Source organism: Rhinopithecus roxellana, chromosome 15 (genome assembly GCF_007565055.1).
Source record: "Rhinopithecus roxellana isolate Shanxi Qingling chromosome 15, ASM756505v1, whole genome shotgun sequence".
NCBI lineage: Eukaryota > Metazoa > Chordata > Mammalia > Primates > Cercopithecidae > Rhinopithecus > Rhinopithecus roxellana.
Window position 1 is genome coordinate 28,323,464 of NC_044563.1, and position 18,357 is coordinate 28,341,820.

Genomic DNA, 18,357 nt, shown 5'->3' on the forward strand with positions numbered 1-18,357 from the left:
GTAATTATTTAATAATATATAATATATAATGTAATAATAATAGAAACAAAGTGCACAATAAATGTAAAGTGCTTCAATCATCCTGAAACCACCCCCTGACACTCAGTCTGTGGTTTTGTCTTCCACAAAACTGGTCCCTGGTGCCAAAAAGATTGGGGACCATTGGTTTAGAGTATGTAAGGGGTAGTAATGAGACAAGAAAACAAAACACTTTAAAATCTACATCTTTAATATATCAAGTAGCAAGGAACAATATTTTATTTGTGATGACTACTTAAATAATATTTACAATGATTTTATGGGCACATATATCGACACTTGTACATTATTTGTAAAAAGGAAAGTCATATATATGATTAAAACAATGTATTGAAACATAATAGCGAGCCAAATACATCTTGGGCCATAATTTTACCACTTCTAAATTCTTATTTTCAAAAAATAATAAAGATAATTTAACTCACTACCATTTACTAAAATGTCCTAGTCAACTTGTTGTAGCATAGTAAAACTAAGCTGCCACCACGGTAACTTAACACTCAGGGATTTTAAAAGGCAACAAATATTTAAAAAACTTAAAAGACAATCTTTTCTTTTGGAATTTTATTTTTTTAGAATACAAAAGATGAAAACAAAGAGTTTCATTTTTCTGCTTGCTGAAAGTATTTGGGTAAACTTAGCTTTAAGATGGGTCTTCTTTCAAAGATTTTAATCAACTTCATTTTGCTTGGTTTTGAAGTGATTTATCGTAGATTTCCTTTTGAAATATTTCTTCCAAATTTTCTAACCAAGCTTGGATTTACTTTACAGATGTTTCTTTTATGTTCTAGTGAAGAAATAAAAAGATGCATAAATATGGCATAAATATCATTCAAAAAGTTTTCATCATTCAACTTATAAAAATCATAACCATAGAAAGAAAAATTTACTCTTGAAATTCATAGTTGTTAGTTAACAATAATTTAAAATACTACAACAACAACAAAGAGACATTAATACCTTTGGTTTTTAAAAGGTGTTCAAATTCATATTGCAAACTGAAGTTTCAGTGAGTGTGTGTACATACACAGACATCAGGTGAAGTCATTGAATTAATTACTATGTTCACTTTCTTTCTTTCTGACTAATGAAAGACCATTTCTACAAGCATTTCTTCCTTTGCTGTATCACCATTTTTTTCTCATTCCTTGGATTATTTCCCCAGGGATTTAAACATCCATACTTTTTCAATTTAAAATTATCATTTGCATCTAGTACTTCCTAAAGGGCTGATCTTAATCCTGTAGTTCTTCCCTACTGCCACCTCTCAAGTATGTTCTATTTATGCCCATTCTTCTGGTTCTTCATTAGCTTTCACCATCATTTTCTACTCAACAAAGTGTTGTTACAAGGTGCCATTGACTATTTTCAGGATCAGTTTAATTGCTTATTCACTTTCTTGGCCACATTGGGTTTGAGTTTTAGATGGACATATTTGCTTAACACTACTTCTTATTTCTCTAATTGCTCAGTTAACAGGAGTTGCCTTTTTCCCTACTGATGGTCGTATGTTTTTTTATTTGTACATTGGTACATTGTTAGTTAGAAAACTTGGCTTAATACATTCTAAGGAAGGCAGTCTCAATTCTCACTTTTTTCTGCTGTGCATTTGGGCATTTTCACTTGAACATTATAATGTATATAAAATATCTTTCCTTACAAACGAATACCTCTTCGGCAAGCAGTGTGGTTTAGTATCATCTCCCACTTTTTTTTTCCCCGTAGTTGATATTTTTATTCACATCTCTTTATACATGAAATATTTGATGCATTTGTATCTTCAGATAATAAGCATATTAGAAAAACCCAATTTCTATGATTTGAGAATTTTTATAAATTTATTATTTGGCTGTAGAATTATGATTCTTGAAGAACTTTTTCAGAAGATCAATGGGGCAGTACACATCTACACTAACTACAGATACACATTTTTAAGCATTAAGTACAACATGTCAAACCAAATAATCAAGGTAAATTTTATACTTTACTACCTTACTGTCTGATGTTTCAATTTGCTGTCTGATGTTTCAATTTCCATTGAACTTAAGGTAAACACTGGCTACTACAGGAAGGAAGCATTTACCAATACAGGTTGACAAAGTTACTGAGGAATTTTATATTACTCTAATCAAAGGACATTGACAGAAAAAAGTAACAATAGCTTTCATGTTATTCTTAGAAACATTGTATCATGAGACACCTTTAAATTGCATCTGCTATAATTATAAGTTCCTATAGAGAACAATCAATGTCTTACTGCTCTCTGTATTCATCACAAGACATGGTAAATGCCTAGTAAATAAATAGTTTCTGAATGAAGTCTTAGGAACTGTAGTATCAGAGAGACAGAAGTCTAGATGTTGGGGCCTGGAAACTGGCTGGCATGATATACCACTAGTTTAACTGAAGTGGTTTTGTTATCATGAACTCATGTCACTCCCATATGTGGTTGATGGAATGTAGTATCTTTCATACTGATGGGAAAGATCCATCAGTATCTTTTCCAACTTGCCAATGGGAGTTACAATATGATTATAACTAGATACAGACTGGAATATGTGTAGTAGTTATGCATTGAGTTAGAGGCCAAATTACTCAAAATAATACGCTAAGAGAAAAATTTAAAGTGGGTATAGTTTATCTGTAAAATATACTTAATTAGTAACATTAAATAATACATTTAGCCAATTACTTCAATTATTATGAGGCAGTAGGGATAACTAAAAGGGTGTATAATGTAGAGCTGTAAGATCTGGTTCTTGAGTTTTGGTTCCTCCAATATAGTATCTGTGTGATCTTGGGTAAATGCTTTTTGTGTTTTAAAGTTTCCTTATCTATAACATGTGGATAATCATACTTGTTCTACCATATAGTAAAGGTGATGAATAAAGGGAGATTCTTATGAAAACACAATTAAAAACGTAAAGTACTAAGTGTGTTACATAGTCATATCATTAAATATCAAATTAAAAGCTGAGACATACCCATTGTTGGTTTGTTTTCTTGTAAGTGCTTATCGCTTGAATTATCTTGTCGAACACGTTTGGCAAATCCAGAATTTATGTCTGCAGTTAACGAAGTGTTTGATGTAGAACTTGAGGGCAAAAGTTTTTAATTTAGTTAAGCATTTTTTTTAATCTCTCAAAGTTCTAATACATATTCTACATGCAACAGTGATTAAAGAAATAAAACACAAAAATATTAAGTTGTGAAATCTCACAGAAGTGGAGGTACTAAATACATTTTTGGCCCAGAGAAATTTAGCTGTGTGTGATTTTAAATTGGATATTTAATATATTTATTCAAATTGAATGTTATGATTGTAGGTGTATGTTACAATTCTGTTGCAGAATATTCCAGGGTGCTTTGCTGGCAGATAAGCAAGCACTCAAACACTATTATTCAAAATGTAGAGATCAGTAGCACATAGTCACAAGAGGTACAAACAAAAAACAAAAAACAAAAAAACAAAAAAAAACGAAAAAAAACCCTAAGCTCATGCTACAAATTTGGACCAAGAACCCTAATCTGAAAGGTATAAACAAGTGAGATTGTTTGAAAAACTTTGTTTTAAAATGGAAGCAGGGTAACAGAATAAAAATCTCTAATTATTGGAATCACAGAAACTGAAATAAAAAGAATGAGCTGTTTTCATTTGCTCTAGCTTCAAAAATTTAATCAGTCTTACACTGCTGATGGTTCAAATTTCTTACTCAATTTGAGTTGACATATTACTAAACACCTATTATGGCTTTGTGTTACAGGATATACAAATAAATAAGGCACAAAAATTCCTGTCCTAAAATCTTATAGAATAGACATACAGTGGAGATGAGAAAAAAGTAAGATAAATACATGAAATAATATAAGGTAAAGCAAAAATATAGTGCCAAGGTTTTCATAATACAAGGAGCTATAGATTCTTGAGTGCAGAGTAAGAAAGAATAATGGAAAATTTTGTGGATGCAATGAGTTTGATCTGGGCCCTGAAAAACAGCAATCCTTCCTAGTCCTAAGGTGGATCAATTTTTAATAGGTAGAATTGGGGGTTGGGTGGAAAAAGAACAACCTTCCACACTGATTCAAACAACCTAAGTTGAGGGAAATTCTGACTAATAAAGATACTATATAGTAACCTTATCATCGGGGGGGATATCTTCTAAGATTGCCCTGGATGCCTGCAACCGAGGATAGTACCAAACAGGATATATACTACGTATTCTCCTACACATATCTATGATAAAGTTTAAATTATAAATTAGGCACAGTAAGAGATTAACAATAAAATAGAGCAGTTATAACAATATATTTAATAAGGTTATGTGAATGTGGTCTCTCTCTCTCTTAAAATATCTTATTGTACTACAATCGCCTATTTTTGAACTGCAGTTGACCACGGGTAACTGAAACCACAGAAAGCAAAACTTGAATAAGGGGTGACTACTCAGTGGAAGTAATGAAAAATATACAGTTTAAGAAGGTAAAATCACAAATTTGTATGCACAAATAATATATCGACTACAGTAGTCCCCACTTCCTAAATGGCGATAAATTACTATGATTCTGTTTTGAATATCAAACCTGGTTTTTGGACATATCAGCTGTCCAAGGCAGAAATTCTTTTTTGATCATTTGGTGATTTTATTTTTTCAAATATAAAGATCAATGCTATTAGTTACTTTTGATAAAACATTGCTTTTTCTTAAATTTATCCCAAAGTTGTCTTTATTATTTCACAGTACGATTATTCACTTTGGCTAGTTCCAGGACCCTACTTTTTACTCACAGCATGTTCTTTCTTGAAAATTAGGCTTTTGAATAAAGCTATTTGATTAGAACTCATATTTCTAGAAATAAAATCTAACGCTAATAAATTGCGTATTTATATAAAAGTAAAATATACCCAAACATTTTTACGATTTAGTTAAATAGTCCATTGATGAAATGTTTAACATTTATGTTGTAGGTCATAAACTACAAAGACTTAAAACTGATATGAGTGCAAATTCAAATTATGTTAAAGACTATACTGAGAAATCCAAAGACACTTCCAGTTGTATGCAAAATATATTGCCATAACTATAAATAAAGTGAAGAACTAACCTTTTGCTCCCTTATATAGGTAGAATGTTTCTACTCAATTAACATAATATCTCTTATACTATTTTGTCTGAAATAATTTCTAGTTGAAATAATTAGACATCTTTCAAAACAAAATAAAAATGTATGGCAAGTATGAAACTGCTATGGGGTGCTTAAAAGATTGTGGAACAAACAAAAAACCAATTAACCAAATAAATACAAAACAAACAATCCAAAACTCTGATTAATATAATTGAGAAGTAAAAGCTAACATTATGTATGTATTATATTTAAATATTTGATAGGCTAATCAATTTAGTAAAATAGTCTGCTACAGAAATATTACATAAATTGTTAAGATTAAAAATCTAATATTCTCATTTAAAAAAATCTGTTGGGTAGGTTTTGGAATATCCAGTGCTTTCAAACTCTAATGCTATTTTATGCAAAATAAATGAAATACATATATAGAGAGCTTCCCCTTCTTTATTTTTAAAACTGTATTAGAAAAATACAGAACTAAATATGTATATAAAGCTGCTAAATGGAAAATACCACAGTTTATTACTCTGAAGCTCATGTAACTTTAATTGGGGAAAAGGAAGATTAAAAAAAGTAATCATGTACATTTCTAGCATTAATCTCTTTTAACCTTAGTTAATGGCAGGATCTAATTACTGGTACCAGAGGGAATGTAATATAACAATTAATAGGCTATAAGAAATCAAGTTACTTTCTTTACATGTCCTTTAATATTATTTCACAATATTAATTGTTCATGTGGAAGCCCTTTAACTTACCTAAAATCACTCCAAATACACAATTCACATACCTGGACATTTCCTGAAAAACCATTTGATTTTATAATGGCTAAGTTCACATTTAAAATTTATTCTTATCTATAAACATTTGTGACATCTAAGTAAACACAACATACTACCAGTGAAGGACAAGAAAACTCACTAAATCTAATTAATGGAACAAATAACAAAACTGACATTATGCAAATTAGTGATAAAAGTAGACAAAACAGATGATTGTGGTTAGCTAGGTTCACTCATAAAGTGACTGACTTCTGTATATAAACCAGACTAATTGTACAAATCAAATTTGTACCTTAGCAAATACAAAATTTTAAATGTCGTAGATGAGACATTTAGGAAAAAATCCATAAATTTTAAATTTACACATTCCAAGTCTCTGTCATACTTTGTTTAGGAGGGACAAAGACAGATATTAAAAATTCACTTGTGAGAAGATACTCTGTGTAGCACAAATAAGTAGGCTACTTGTAAATTCGTTTCCTGTTGCTTAAATGATAACAGGCTCCTGGTGGAAACTACATTTAAAAAGAGTCATTTTAAGGTCTTCTATAAACTTTTCTCCCCATAATCACATAGCAAAGAAAAAGAGGTAGAGGAAGTCAGATCCATTTTATATTTATTCAGTATATTTTGTCATTGCATTCAATTTATAGTATATAAAGAATGTATCATGAACTTCTAGTCATATAACTCAGTATATTTATGATTTTTCCTTATCCTTTTTAGTTGTTTTACTACTATATACCTAGGTATGTTTCTCTTTATATTAATCCTGCTTTTGGTTTGCAGTGCTTCTCAAATCCATGGTTTAATGTCTTGTTAGTTTTGAATAAGTATTAGCCATCATCTCAAATATTATTTTTCCCTATTCTTTCTCTCATTCCTTTCTGAGACACAAAATACATACGTTCTAGACTTTTAAAAATTGTGTCCCATGTCTCTTTCACTTCTTCACATATTTTTATCATTCTGCACATCAGTTTGGATATCTTCCTACCAGTCTGTTTTTCAGAAAAAATTCCAAAACCTGAACAGATGAATAACAAGTAACAAAATCGAAGTCATAATAAAAAGTCTCCCAGCAAAGAAAAGCTTGGAATTTGATGGCTTCACTGCTGATTTTTACCAAACATTTAAAAAAGAACCAATATCAATCTTACTCAAACTATTCTGAAAAACAGAGGCAGAAGGAATACTTCCAAAATCATTATATGAGGCCATTATTACTCTGATACCAAAACCAGAAAAGGACACATCAAAATAAGAAAACTCCAGGCCAATATCCCTGATGAACACATGCAAAAATCCTTGTCAAAATACTAGCAAACTGATCCAATAACAAACCCAAAAGATCATTCATTGCGGCCAAGTGGGATTTATGCTAGGGATGCAAGATGGTTCAACATAACCATCTTGCAAATTAACCAATGTGATACATCATATCAATAGAATGAAGAGCAAAAACCATATGATCATTTCAGTTGATGCTGAAAAAGCATTTGATAAAATCCAGCATCCCTTTATGATAAAAACTCTAAAAAAACTGGGTATAGAAGGAACATATCTCAACACAATGAAAGCCATACATGACAGACCTACAGCTAGTACTATTCTGAATGCAGAAAATCTGAAATCCTTTTCTCTAAGTTGTGGAACATGACAAGGATGCCCACTTTCACCAGTATTTATTATTTAACATAGTACTGGAAGTCCTAAGTAGAGCTATCAGACAAGAGAAAGAAAAGAAAGAAAGAACATCCAAATTGGAAAGGAAGAAGTAAAATTATCCTTGTTTGCAGATGACATGATCTTATCATATATTTGGAAAAACCTAGACTCCACCAAAAAACTATGAGAACTGAGAAACAAATTCAGTAGAGTTGCAGAATACAAAATCAATACAGAAAAACCAGTAGCATTTCTATAAACAAACAGTGAAATAATTTGAAAAAAAGTAATCCCTTTTACAAAAGCTAAAAATAAAATAGGAGTTAACCAAAGAAGTAAAAGATCTCTATAATGAAATATAATGAAAACTATAAAACATTGATGTAAAAAATTAAAGAGGATACAAAAAAATAGAAAGATATTCTATGTTCATGGATTGGAAGAATCAATATTGTTAAAATGTCCATACTACTCACAGTGGTCTACAGAATCAATGCAATCCCTATCAAAATACCAATGACATTCTTCACAGAAGTAGAAAAAACAATCCTAAAATTCATATGGAACCACAAAAGACCCAGAATAGCCAAAGCTATCCTGAGCAAAAAGATTAAAACTGGAGGAATCACACTATCTGACTTCAAATTACACGACAGAGCTATAGTAACCAAAACAGCACAAGACTGGCATAAAACCAGACATATAGATCAGTGGAACAGAATAGAGAGCCCCAAAATAAATCCATACATTTACAATAAGCTCATTTTTGACAAAGTTGCCAAGAACATACATTGGGGAAAAGACAATCTCTTCAATAAACAGTGCTGGAAAAACTGTTTATCCATATGCAGAAGAATGAAGCTAGATCCCTATCTCTTGCAATATACAGAAATCAAATCAAAATGGATAAAAACTTAAACCTAAGACCTCAAACTATGAAACTGCTAAAAAAAAAAAAACACTGGGGAAACCCTCTAGGACACTGGACTGGACAAAGATTTCTTGAGTAATACCCCACACAGGCAACCAAAGCAAAAATGGATAAATGGGATCACATCAAGTTAAAAAGCTTCTGTAAAGCAAAGGAAACAATCAATAAAGTGAAGAGACAACTCACAGAATGAGAGAAAATATCTGCAAACCATCTATCTGACAAGGGATTAATAACCATAATATATAAGAAGCTCAAACAACTCTAGGAAAAAAATCTAATAATCTGATTTTTAAAATGGGCAAAAGAATAGACATTACTCAAAAGAAGACATATAAATGGCAAACAAGCATATGAAAAGATAACTCAATATCACTGATCATTAGAAAAATGTAAATCGAAACTACAATGAGATATCATCTCACCCCAATTAAATTTTTTTTTTTTTCCCCAAAAGACAGGCAACAACAAACACTGGCTAGGATGTGGAGAAAAGGGAACACTTGTATACTGTTTGTGGGGATGTAAATTAGTACAACTACTATAAAGAAAATTTTGAAGATTCCTCGAAAAACTAAAAATAGTGCCATCATATGATCCAGCAATCCCCCTGCTAGATATATACTAAAATGAAAGGAAATCAGTATATTGAAAAGATATAAACACTACCATGTTTATTGCAACACTATGCACAATAGCCAAGATTTGGAAGCAACCTAAGTGCCAATCAACAGATGAATAGACAAAGAAAATGTGGTACGTATACACAATGGAGTACCATTCAGCCATCAAACAAGAATGAGATCCTGTCATTTGCAACAACGTGGATGGAACTGACGGTAATTATGTTAAGTGAAATAAGCCAGGTACAGAAAGACAAAACTTGGCATGTTCTCACTTATTTTGGGGAGCTAAAAATTAAACAAATTGAACTCATGGAGACAGAAAGTAGAATGGTTACCAGAGGCTGGGAAGGGTTTTTGGGAGATTGGTGAGGATGGTTAATGGGGGGATGCTTAATCTAAATATAATGAATAAGATGTAGTATTTGATAGCACAACAGGGTAACTACAGTCAACAATAATGTACTGTACATTTAAAAAATAATTAAGAGTATGATTAGATTGTTTATAACACAAAGGATCAATGGATGGATACTCCATTTACACTGATGTGGTTATTACATATTGTATGCTTGTATCAAAATATCCCATGCACCCCATAATATATACACCTACTACGTACTCACAAAATTAAAAATAAAAAACAAATCTATCTTTCAGTTCACTAATACTCTCTTCTGCTGTACCTAATCTGCTGAATTGATTTATTGAGTTCTTTATCTCAGTAAATTCTATATTTTCAGTTCTAGAATATCCATTTGATTAATTTTAATAGAATCTGGTTCTTTGGGAAAGTATTTGAAACCAATACAGTTAAAATTTTTGAATTCTTATCTGATAATCCCAGTATCTGCCTCATGTATGAATCACTGCTCCTATGATGCTTTTTTCTCTTAATTTTTAGTCATTTGGTTCTGTTTCCTGGCATACTTTGTAATTTTTAAGTGCCAAACACTGATATATACAAAAAAAAAAAACTATAGAGGCTCCAGATGGTATATTCTTCCAGAGATAATTTAATTTTCCTGTGGCAAGGAGAGCAAAGATAAATCACCTTGATCCAATCAAGAATTGAGTTGGTCTAAGGTCTGTTTCAGACTTTCAAGAACTGGCCTATTTCTGGGTTGCCCTACTCCTAGTGAACTACCCTTCAGGGATCTCAAATAAAATCCTGATGTGTTTAACAGGGCCTTTTCTTCATGGTGATCCCTGAACTCCAATTTTTCTATGAAAGCCTCATAAGAACATCAACACTCTGCTTAACACCTTAGCCTCTTAGCAGCTACTTTCAGCTTGGTGTCTTAGCCTCTCATTCCACAAAGTTGAGTACTTGGGGAATACCTTGAGGACAAAAACTGAACAGAATAATTTTGATTCCCTGGCTCAGTAAGGCAGCTAATAGCTCTAAGTTTCCATTTTCTGTTTGGCCTCTATGCCTTATGCCATAAAGTGGCAAATGCTAAATAAAAAACAGAGGCAGAGAAAGTCTGGCTGTCTATAGCATATTTCCCTTTTCTCTGGGATCTTAGGCTCTCAATCCTGGCTACCATGGTTGTTCTCCATTGCCTTCAAGCAGCTGTTGGTTCTATTTTATGCACTTTTTACAACTGTTCTTGATGGGTGGGGTGGTCTGATACAAGCTATACTGTCTTAGGCAGAAATAAAAGTCTCTTCACTCATTGTATTTTAATCATATATCATAATCCATTAAAATAACATAATTCTATGATGGAAGAAATTTGGTAATGTTTAAAAAGGATAATGAAATAAGTAAAAATAACCAAATAAGTAAAAATTGTCACCCCAGAAAAGTTAAAATTAAGTATTTTTAGCCGGGCGCGGTGGCTCAAGCCTGTAATCCTAGCACTTTGGGAGGCCGAGACGGGCGGATCACAAGGTCAGGAGATCGAGACCACCCTGGCTAATACGGTGAAACCCCGTCTCTACTAAAGAATACAAAAAACTAGCTGGGCGACGAGGCGGGCGCCTGTAGTCCCAGCTACTTGGGAGGCTGAGGCAGGAGAATGGCATGAACCTGGGAGGCGGAGCTTGCAGTGAGCTGAGATCCGGCCACCGCACTCCAGCCTGGGCGACAGAGCCAGACTCCGTCTCAAAAAAAAAAAAAAAAAAAAAAAAAAAAAAAAAAAAAAAAAAAAAAAAATTAAGTATTTTTGACAGCTAGAAAACTTTTCATTTTTAAAACTCTGAAATAGGAAATATTTTATATATATATCAAGTGAAATACTTGAGTTTTTCAAGATCTCCCTTTGATAATATCAATCCAGTACCCCATTCAGAGCAACTTATCCTAAGTATGCTTAAACATGAATTGAGAGTCTAATTACAAAAAATAAAAAAGCAATAGAAAATAACATATAAAGATTAACTTATATAACTATAGAACCAAACCAGTTTATGTTTAATCATACCTTGTTAATTTCCGTTTCCTTTTGGCAGCAGTAGTCATTGCCATGTAGGATGGCACCATGCTTGGTATAGGCATAGAATGCTTAGTTGAGAATGAAGAAGGGTCAAGCCTGTATATTAAATAGCGACAAATAAAAAATAATAATTTTGATTTAAACTATGAAGAGAAAAGGAAGTAAACGTGTCCATAATTAGAAAACCATTTGGTATTAATATAGAAAGAAAAACATTCTGCTGTACTATAAAGATTCCCTTGCTAGCCCTGGGGTATTCTTTTCTCTTTATAACATAGGTAAAGTTGCTATCGAGAGATTTCTGCATTCCCAATGGCATAGAAGAGTGAAGGTATTTTTCTTTCCATATTTAGATTGGGTATGATTATGCAGATAAAGTGAGAAGGATATGTTTGCTTGGATGACACACATTCAACCATACTTTAGGGGTATGACCATTTCAGAGTAAGTTGAGGTTTGCTAAACATCAATAGAAAGTGTGGAATTTCCTTCAGTGAAAATATTAATTAATAATAAACATAATTCTCCAAGAATAGCTTGTATAATCCAACTTCAGAGTAAGAAGAACAAACTAAACATATCTTAAGGTCTTTCCTAGACTAATGAGGGTCAACTGACTTAAGATACCAAATTTAAGACTTTAAAATATTTTGTTGGTGAATTAATATTCAGAGAGAAAGACAATTAAAATTTAATGAAAGTAAAACAGATTGTTTTATAATCAAAATGGCACACTTGGTTTATGAAATAAACCTCAACTAATAGTTGAAAGTCTATTTTTAAAAAAAAAGAATTGGCAAATATTATTTTTTTGTACCGTTGTAAAACATCTTTGTTATCATTTGGTAGTGATTCTTGTTCGGGTAATTTACACTTCAAGCTCTTGATGTCTTCACATATAGTAAATGTAGAGTCCAAGTCCTCCTGTCTACATTCTTTTCTTCTGTTATGAGGGATAGCTACTTCACACATTTTCTGAGAATTATCACCGTTTATACTTGAGCTGATAGCCTGAAAACTTGTAGTAAACGATGATGGTTTTATTAAGGTTACTGTAGATGGATTTTGAAAAGTTTTTCTACAGTCTTCTGGTGTATACACAATAGGCTGAAGTTCTTTGCTAAGAGAATCATTGAGCTGCACACTTTGAGATGGTGGAGACTTTAGAGTATGCTGTCCTTTCAAGGGAGATGGCATTAGTTTTCTCCGAGTTCTTTTTTGTGTGGGAGTCTTAACCAGATTAGATCCACTTGAAGATGAGCCTATTCAAAGAAATTAAAGACACTTAATAATGTTTCCTAGTTTTTTTATTTTTTTAATAACCCCATTACTTTTAAAATGAACAAACCCGAATAATAAGGTATTTTTATGCCAATTGATAAAAATCTGAAAAATGTAAGTTGGAAAGGAAAATATAACAGTTTACTGCTAAAAACTTTAAATAAAGATAAACTCATTATAAAGAAATTCTATAACAGTAAATGAATACATTGCTAATATCAATATTAATTTTTAGGTATAGCTTTCTTGAGATATTGGGTAATTAGGAAACAAATTACCAATCAATTCCACGAAAATTCACAATTTCTAGCGTTCATGTTTGATTTGGGTTTAAGATGAAAACAGTATTAAACTTTTATAGGCACAGAGGTTAACAATTGTTCCATTGTAAAATATTACCAGTTTACTACTTTTGTTTTGTTTTGTTTTTCAGATTTGCGGGTACATGTGTAGGTTTGTTATATGAGTATACTTGGTGATGCTAGGGTTTGGGTGTCAGTGACCAGTTTATTACTAATTGAGTGGAAGTCTAGTTTAAATGAACAAGAATGGCAATAACCAGTAAAATTCTGTGTGAATGAAAGCATTGTTTCTGTTACAGTGTCAGGTATACACAGTTGACCCTCGGTAGCTGCAGATTCTGCATCTGTGGATTCAACTAACCAGAGACTGAAAATATTCACAAAACAAACAAACAGATAAACAAAAACAATAAAAAATAAAAAAATATACAGTATAACTACCATTTAATGGCATTTGTATTGTACTAGGCATTATAAGTAATCTAGAGATGATTTAAAGTACACAGAAGGATAAGTGTAGGTTATATACTATGCCATTTTATGTAAGGGACTTGGGTATCCATGGATTTTGGTATTTGGGAGGGTTCCTGGAATCAACTTGTCTGTCCCCAGGATACTGAGATACAAACTGTAGTCAATTAAGCATTCTAGTTAACTATTTGTCTCCTATATCATACATAACTCAGAGGTTTGCAAAAACAAGATTTAATACTAAAGATAAATGAAATAATTCAAAGAGTTCAGAGTACTTTCACTCTCATCACTCTGGTGAAGTCAGTCTCCCAAATGTCAAAAGGTCACCAACTCTGATGATCTTTCTCAGCCTTATCTGAAAACTCCTGTAGCTTTTCAAAATTATATCTGTACTATTCTAACATCTGCATTATTCTTCTTCTTCCATCCAGTAAATGTACACATTTCCCTAAGGAGCTGTACTTGACCCTCTAGGTGTCTTGTTCTACACTGTTTCTCATATTTCTAATTATCCTTTTACCATTTACCTTCTCTGTCACCTGGGTTCCAAATTACTACTTTTTTTTTTTTTTTTTAACCTTTTCCTTTTCCCTTGATTTCCCAATCTCTACCAATTCTGTATTTTTTCTGCTTATAGTTAAAACATAATTCTGCTCATGTCATCCTTCTGATTAAAGACTTTTTAGTAATCTTTAAATAGAAACAAAACATGCTGATATTTTTAGTTGGAGAATTCTTGGTCCTTGGTCCAAAATTAAGAAACAAATTGTTTCATTAGAACTTATTACCCCACAATACTAGATTTAGTATTTAATGCTTAACATTTAAAAACACAAACATTTGGCAAACACCTTTTATTAATGCCCCAAATAATGACATATGTAACAATACACTTGATCAACTTCAGTGTGATTATCTTATATTTTTCAATTAACTTTTTTCTACTTTACCTACTCTATTCTGGTGAACTTCATGGTGTCTGACATGGAATACCTTTGCTTGGAGTGTACTGTCATGGAAGAAACTATAATGTGTATTTCCATTCATTTGTCTAATCATGAAGTAAAATTCCCAGTTGATATTTACTATACTGTATAATACTAACTTAAAGAACATTGAAAGCAGAATAAGATAAGTGTTACGCATTTCAATAAAGCTATTCAAACTTTCAACCAAGTTAGAAAATACACTTAAAGCAATCAGCAACAGTACCTGCACTATTCTTATTATATTAGTTGACAACATGTTCTGCTATGGCTAGGTTGACAATTACCCTCTAGGAAACAAAATTTAAAAACAGAAGAAAAATATGATCCCTGTTCTACTAAGGAATTTTACTTTTCTGAGAACTAGATAAATGAGATCCAGATCTTAAAATAATTTTCCACTCCCTTTAACATGACATTTGTCAAATTTTCCATTACCAGATATTTTTATACTAATGCTGCAGTGTAAAGACAGTTACTTTTCTCCACTGTGCTGCTACCACCAATTTGGTGGCTATTAATAGCTGGAAGATTAACTTCTTTTCCCATGAGAGGCAGCAGGGGTATAGAGGATAGAAAACTACATGGAGGGTAGAGGACTGAATTGGGAGTCAGGAGACTTGGATTCTATTTCTGGCTCCACCAACAGCTCACCGAGTGACCTTGGGCAACTCACTTAAGCAGTGTGGGCATTAATATCCCCTAGAAAAAAGAGGATATTAGCTTTTTATATACGGATAGGATTATACAATAAGGGTTCAAAGAAAGGCTCTAGAAATGCAAATATGTTTCAGCTGTTAATATTACATCTTTTACAGAGAAAGTTGTAATTTACTTTCCAATCATCAAAAACTAACTTACTGTTATCTCTAAAACATATATTTCAAACAATGCTTCACTTTCAGTTTATAAGATAGCCGGTTTATCAAGACTGATGATTAATATAAACCACAGGTATTATTGAAACAGGTATGTATGCTATTTGCAAATGCAGACCTTATAATAACATTTTAAACTTTAAGACACAATGGAACATGAAATCTTAAGGGACAAGAATTATACAGAGTCATTATTTTTTTAAATACATACTTACAAGGTATAATCTCTGGGAGTGGCAACTGTGCAAATTCCCATGATGGTGGACCACATTTTCCCTACTGCTAGTAAAGAGTGGTAAAAATCACAGTCTTTCAGTAGAACACTGAAGAAATATCCACATGTCCTCTGGGATAATCTAAGCGTACACCCAACATCAAATTTAGTATGATCAGACTGATTAACAATTTGTTAGTAAAGGAATAGTGGTGTTACAATGATATATCTTTAGCTATAATCCTGCTCTCCTGGTAGAATATAAGCTGAAGGAATAGCATGGAGATGTGGTAGTTAATGTGGATTTACATACAAGTGTTTTACTGGGCCTAGAAGAAGAGATGCTACAGACACACAGCATGTGTATGATATAAATCTAAAGAGTTCTTTTCATTCTCCTTAAGTTCAGATAAAATAAAAGGGCAGAAGGCAGATGGTCATTTCAGAACTACTTAGGCTGATTAGTTGCTTTGAAAGCTTCAGGAGCTAACCAGAGCAAAAACAAAATTTAAAGATTTAAATAAAAATTTAAGTCAACTTTCTGTAACTATAAACATAAAAGGATAATGACCCCACTTAATGAAAACTAAAAGAACAACTAAATTTTACTTTGAATACAAGTTTTAGAATATATAAATACAATTACATAATAAATAAATAATTATTATCCTTTAGCTAAGTTAGGTAATGAAGAACTTTATGTGGGTATGGCAACTGGAGAGGGTTGAGTTGGGGGATCAGAAAGTTTTATAGGCTATAAGAGTTGTTGGATATGTTAGGGCTATGTCTATAAAAGAGATCTGCTGTACTTTTCCATTAGAGGAAAAGGGTGTACAGTAAATTTCCAGAAGAGCAGGCATGGGACAGTTGTAGTTTCCCCTGATTCAGCCTGGGAAAACACTATCTAACAATATTCTGTAATTCTTGTGCTTATAGAGTAGAAGTGATAAGAAGGAACTTGGAGGCAGATTATAATTCCTTTAGAAAGACCCCATAAAATGAGAAAATGAATCACAAAGTTGCAGGCTGTGCCTTGCAGAACAAGAGACCATATAGATGATGATAGTCAATAAAATACCCTAGCAATGTGGGTGCTACACAGAAAGGAACAGGAAATTAAAAATGCATTGTTATAAGGCACGCTCTTGCAAACTGGAATAGGGAAGACTGGCAGTCACTTGGAAAGACATCTCTCTAGGGTCTATCTAAGGAACTAGTTCAGCGTATCATATACTTACATATAAGAGGTAGTGGGTAGCAATGTATGTTATGGTTTCTGAGTAATTTTGCTATTTCCGTAACATCTCTTGGGACTTTAACTCCTCAACATATTGTAAGTGTGCTCCATTTCTATTACCTTGAATGATTATGACCCATCGGATTTATAAGTGAATGGGACTTTTTGAAATTTACGTCCAAATAATAACAAGCATAATGTCAAAAAATTTAAAAGAAAAAAATAACTACTATTTTAAATCCAGGATCAACATATGTTTTATTTATGAAAAAAAAGTTGTAGTCAGCTATGGTACAAAAGCAACAATATAAGAGGAGTACACCTGCATAAAAAGAATCCACTGTTCATCTACCCAATTATTTATTAAGTACCTACCATACCATGCTAGGTACAGTGGTAAACAAGATAGTTAAGAATTTACATTTTTGGGGGGAGAAGGTAGATGACAATAAACAAATAAAATAAATTAGGATGATAATAAATTAACTGTAAAGACAATAAAACAGAGAAATGGAATAGACAGTAATGGGAGATAGAAAGGATGTTTTAACTATGATGGCTAGAATGACAATTCTAAGGATGGTATATGTGATCTGAGACCAATGGCTAAGGAGCCAGTTCTATGAAGATCTAGGGAAAAAGGCAGAAAAAATAGCATGTGCAGAGATCCAATAACAACAATGAATTGTTGAGCTCGAGGAAAAGAGGCTAGTTTGATTGAAGTGCTATGAGTTAGAGGGACAGGCGGAATGAGAAGAGGCTAGAGAGATCAAAAGGGGTAACTTATGTTAGGATTTATGGACAAGCCAAGGGTTTTGATTTATTCCAAGTACAAAGGGAGATCTGTGGAGGGTTTCAGGAATGGATATAATGTGATCTGATTGATGTTTAGGAAAAACATTGATCTGCTTGCTGTGTCAAGAATGGTCAAGAGAGAAAACAGAAAAATCAGGAACAAGGCTATTGCTATAGCTTAAGCAAGAAATGACAGCTTGGGTAAAAGTGGTAGGAGCAGTGATGGAGAGATGTGAGAAGGGTATTATAATATCTATATATCTAATTAGCTGCCTTATAATAAAGAGTTCACAGAAAGTAGTATATATTAATTCTACATAAGTAAATTAAGAGAATTGACAGTGCTCCATAAAACCATGAACCATTTATGCATGTCATTCCCTCAAATTTGGCATTCTTTTTTTTTGACATCCCCTTCCCCCTACTCCCACTTATCAAGCTTGGGGTTCTGTCCTCTCTTCAGTTCTGATCCATGTAACTGTAGGAGTCTTGGAATCTGCATTTTTCCCTTTCTAGTTTGGACGCTCATAGAGACTTGAGGCAGCAGAAACTCTTTGGGGTTTGAGGTTGTAATTTCTTATT

General features: G+C 32.5%; 1 protein-coding gene across 1 annotated transcript in view; it reads right to left on the reverse strand.

Moving 5' to 3' along the window:
• Positions 1-588: 588 nt before the first annotated feature.
• Positions 589-18,357, reverse strand: part of KIF18A (kinesin family member 18A) — a 91,510-nt gene continuing 73,741 nt past the window's right edge. Inside the window, exons 14-17 of the mRNA XM_010360526.2 lie at positions 12,426-12,870; positions 11,597-11,704; positions 3,024-3,133; positions 589-826 (exon numbers count right to left, since the gene is read on the reverse strand). Coding sequence (XP_010358828.1) covers positions 744-826; positions 3,024-3,133; positions 11,597-11,704; positions 12,426-12,870 — 746 coding nt within the window. The 3' untranslated portion in view covers positions 589-743. The remainder of the gene's footprint in view (positions 827-3,023; positions 3,134-11,596; positions 11,705-12,425; positions 12,871-18,357) is intronic.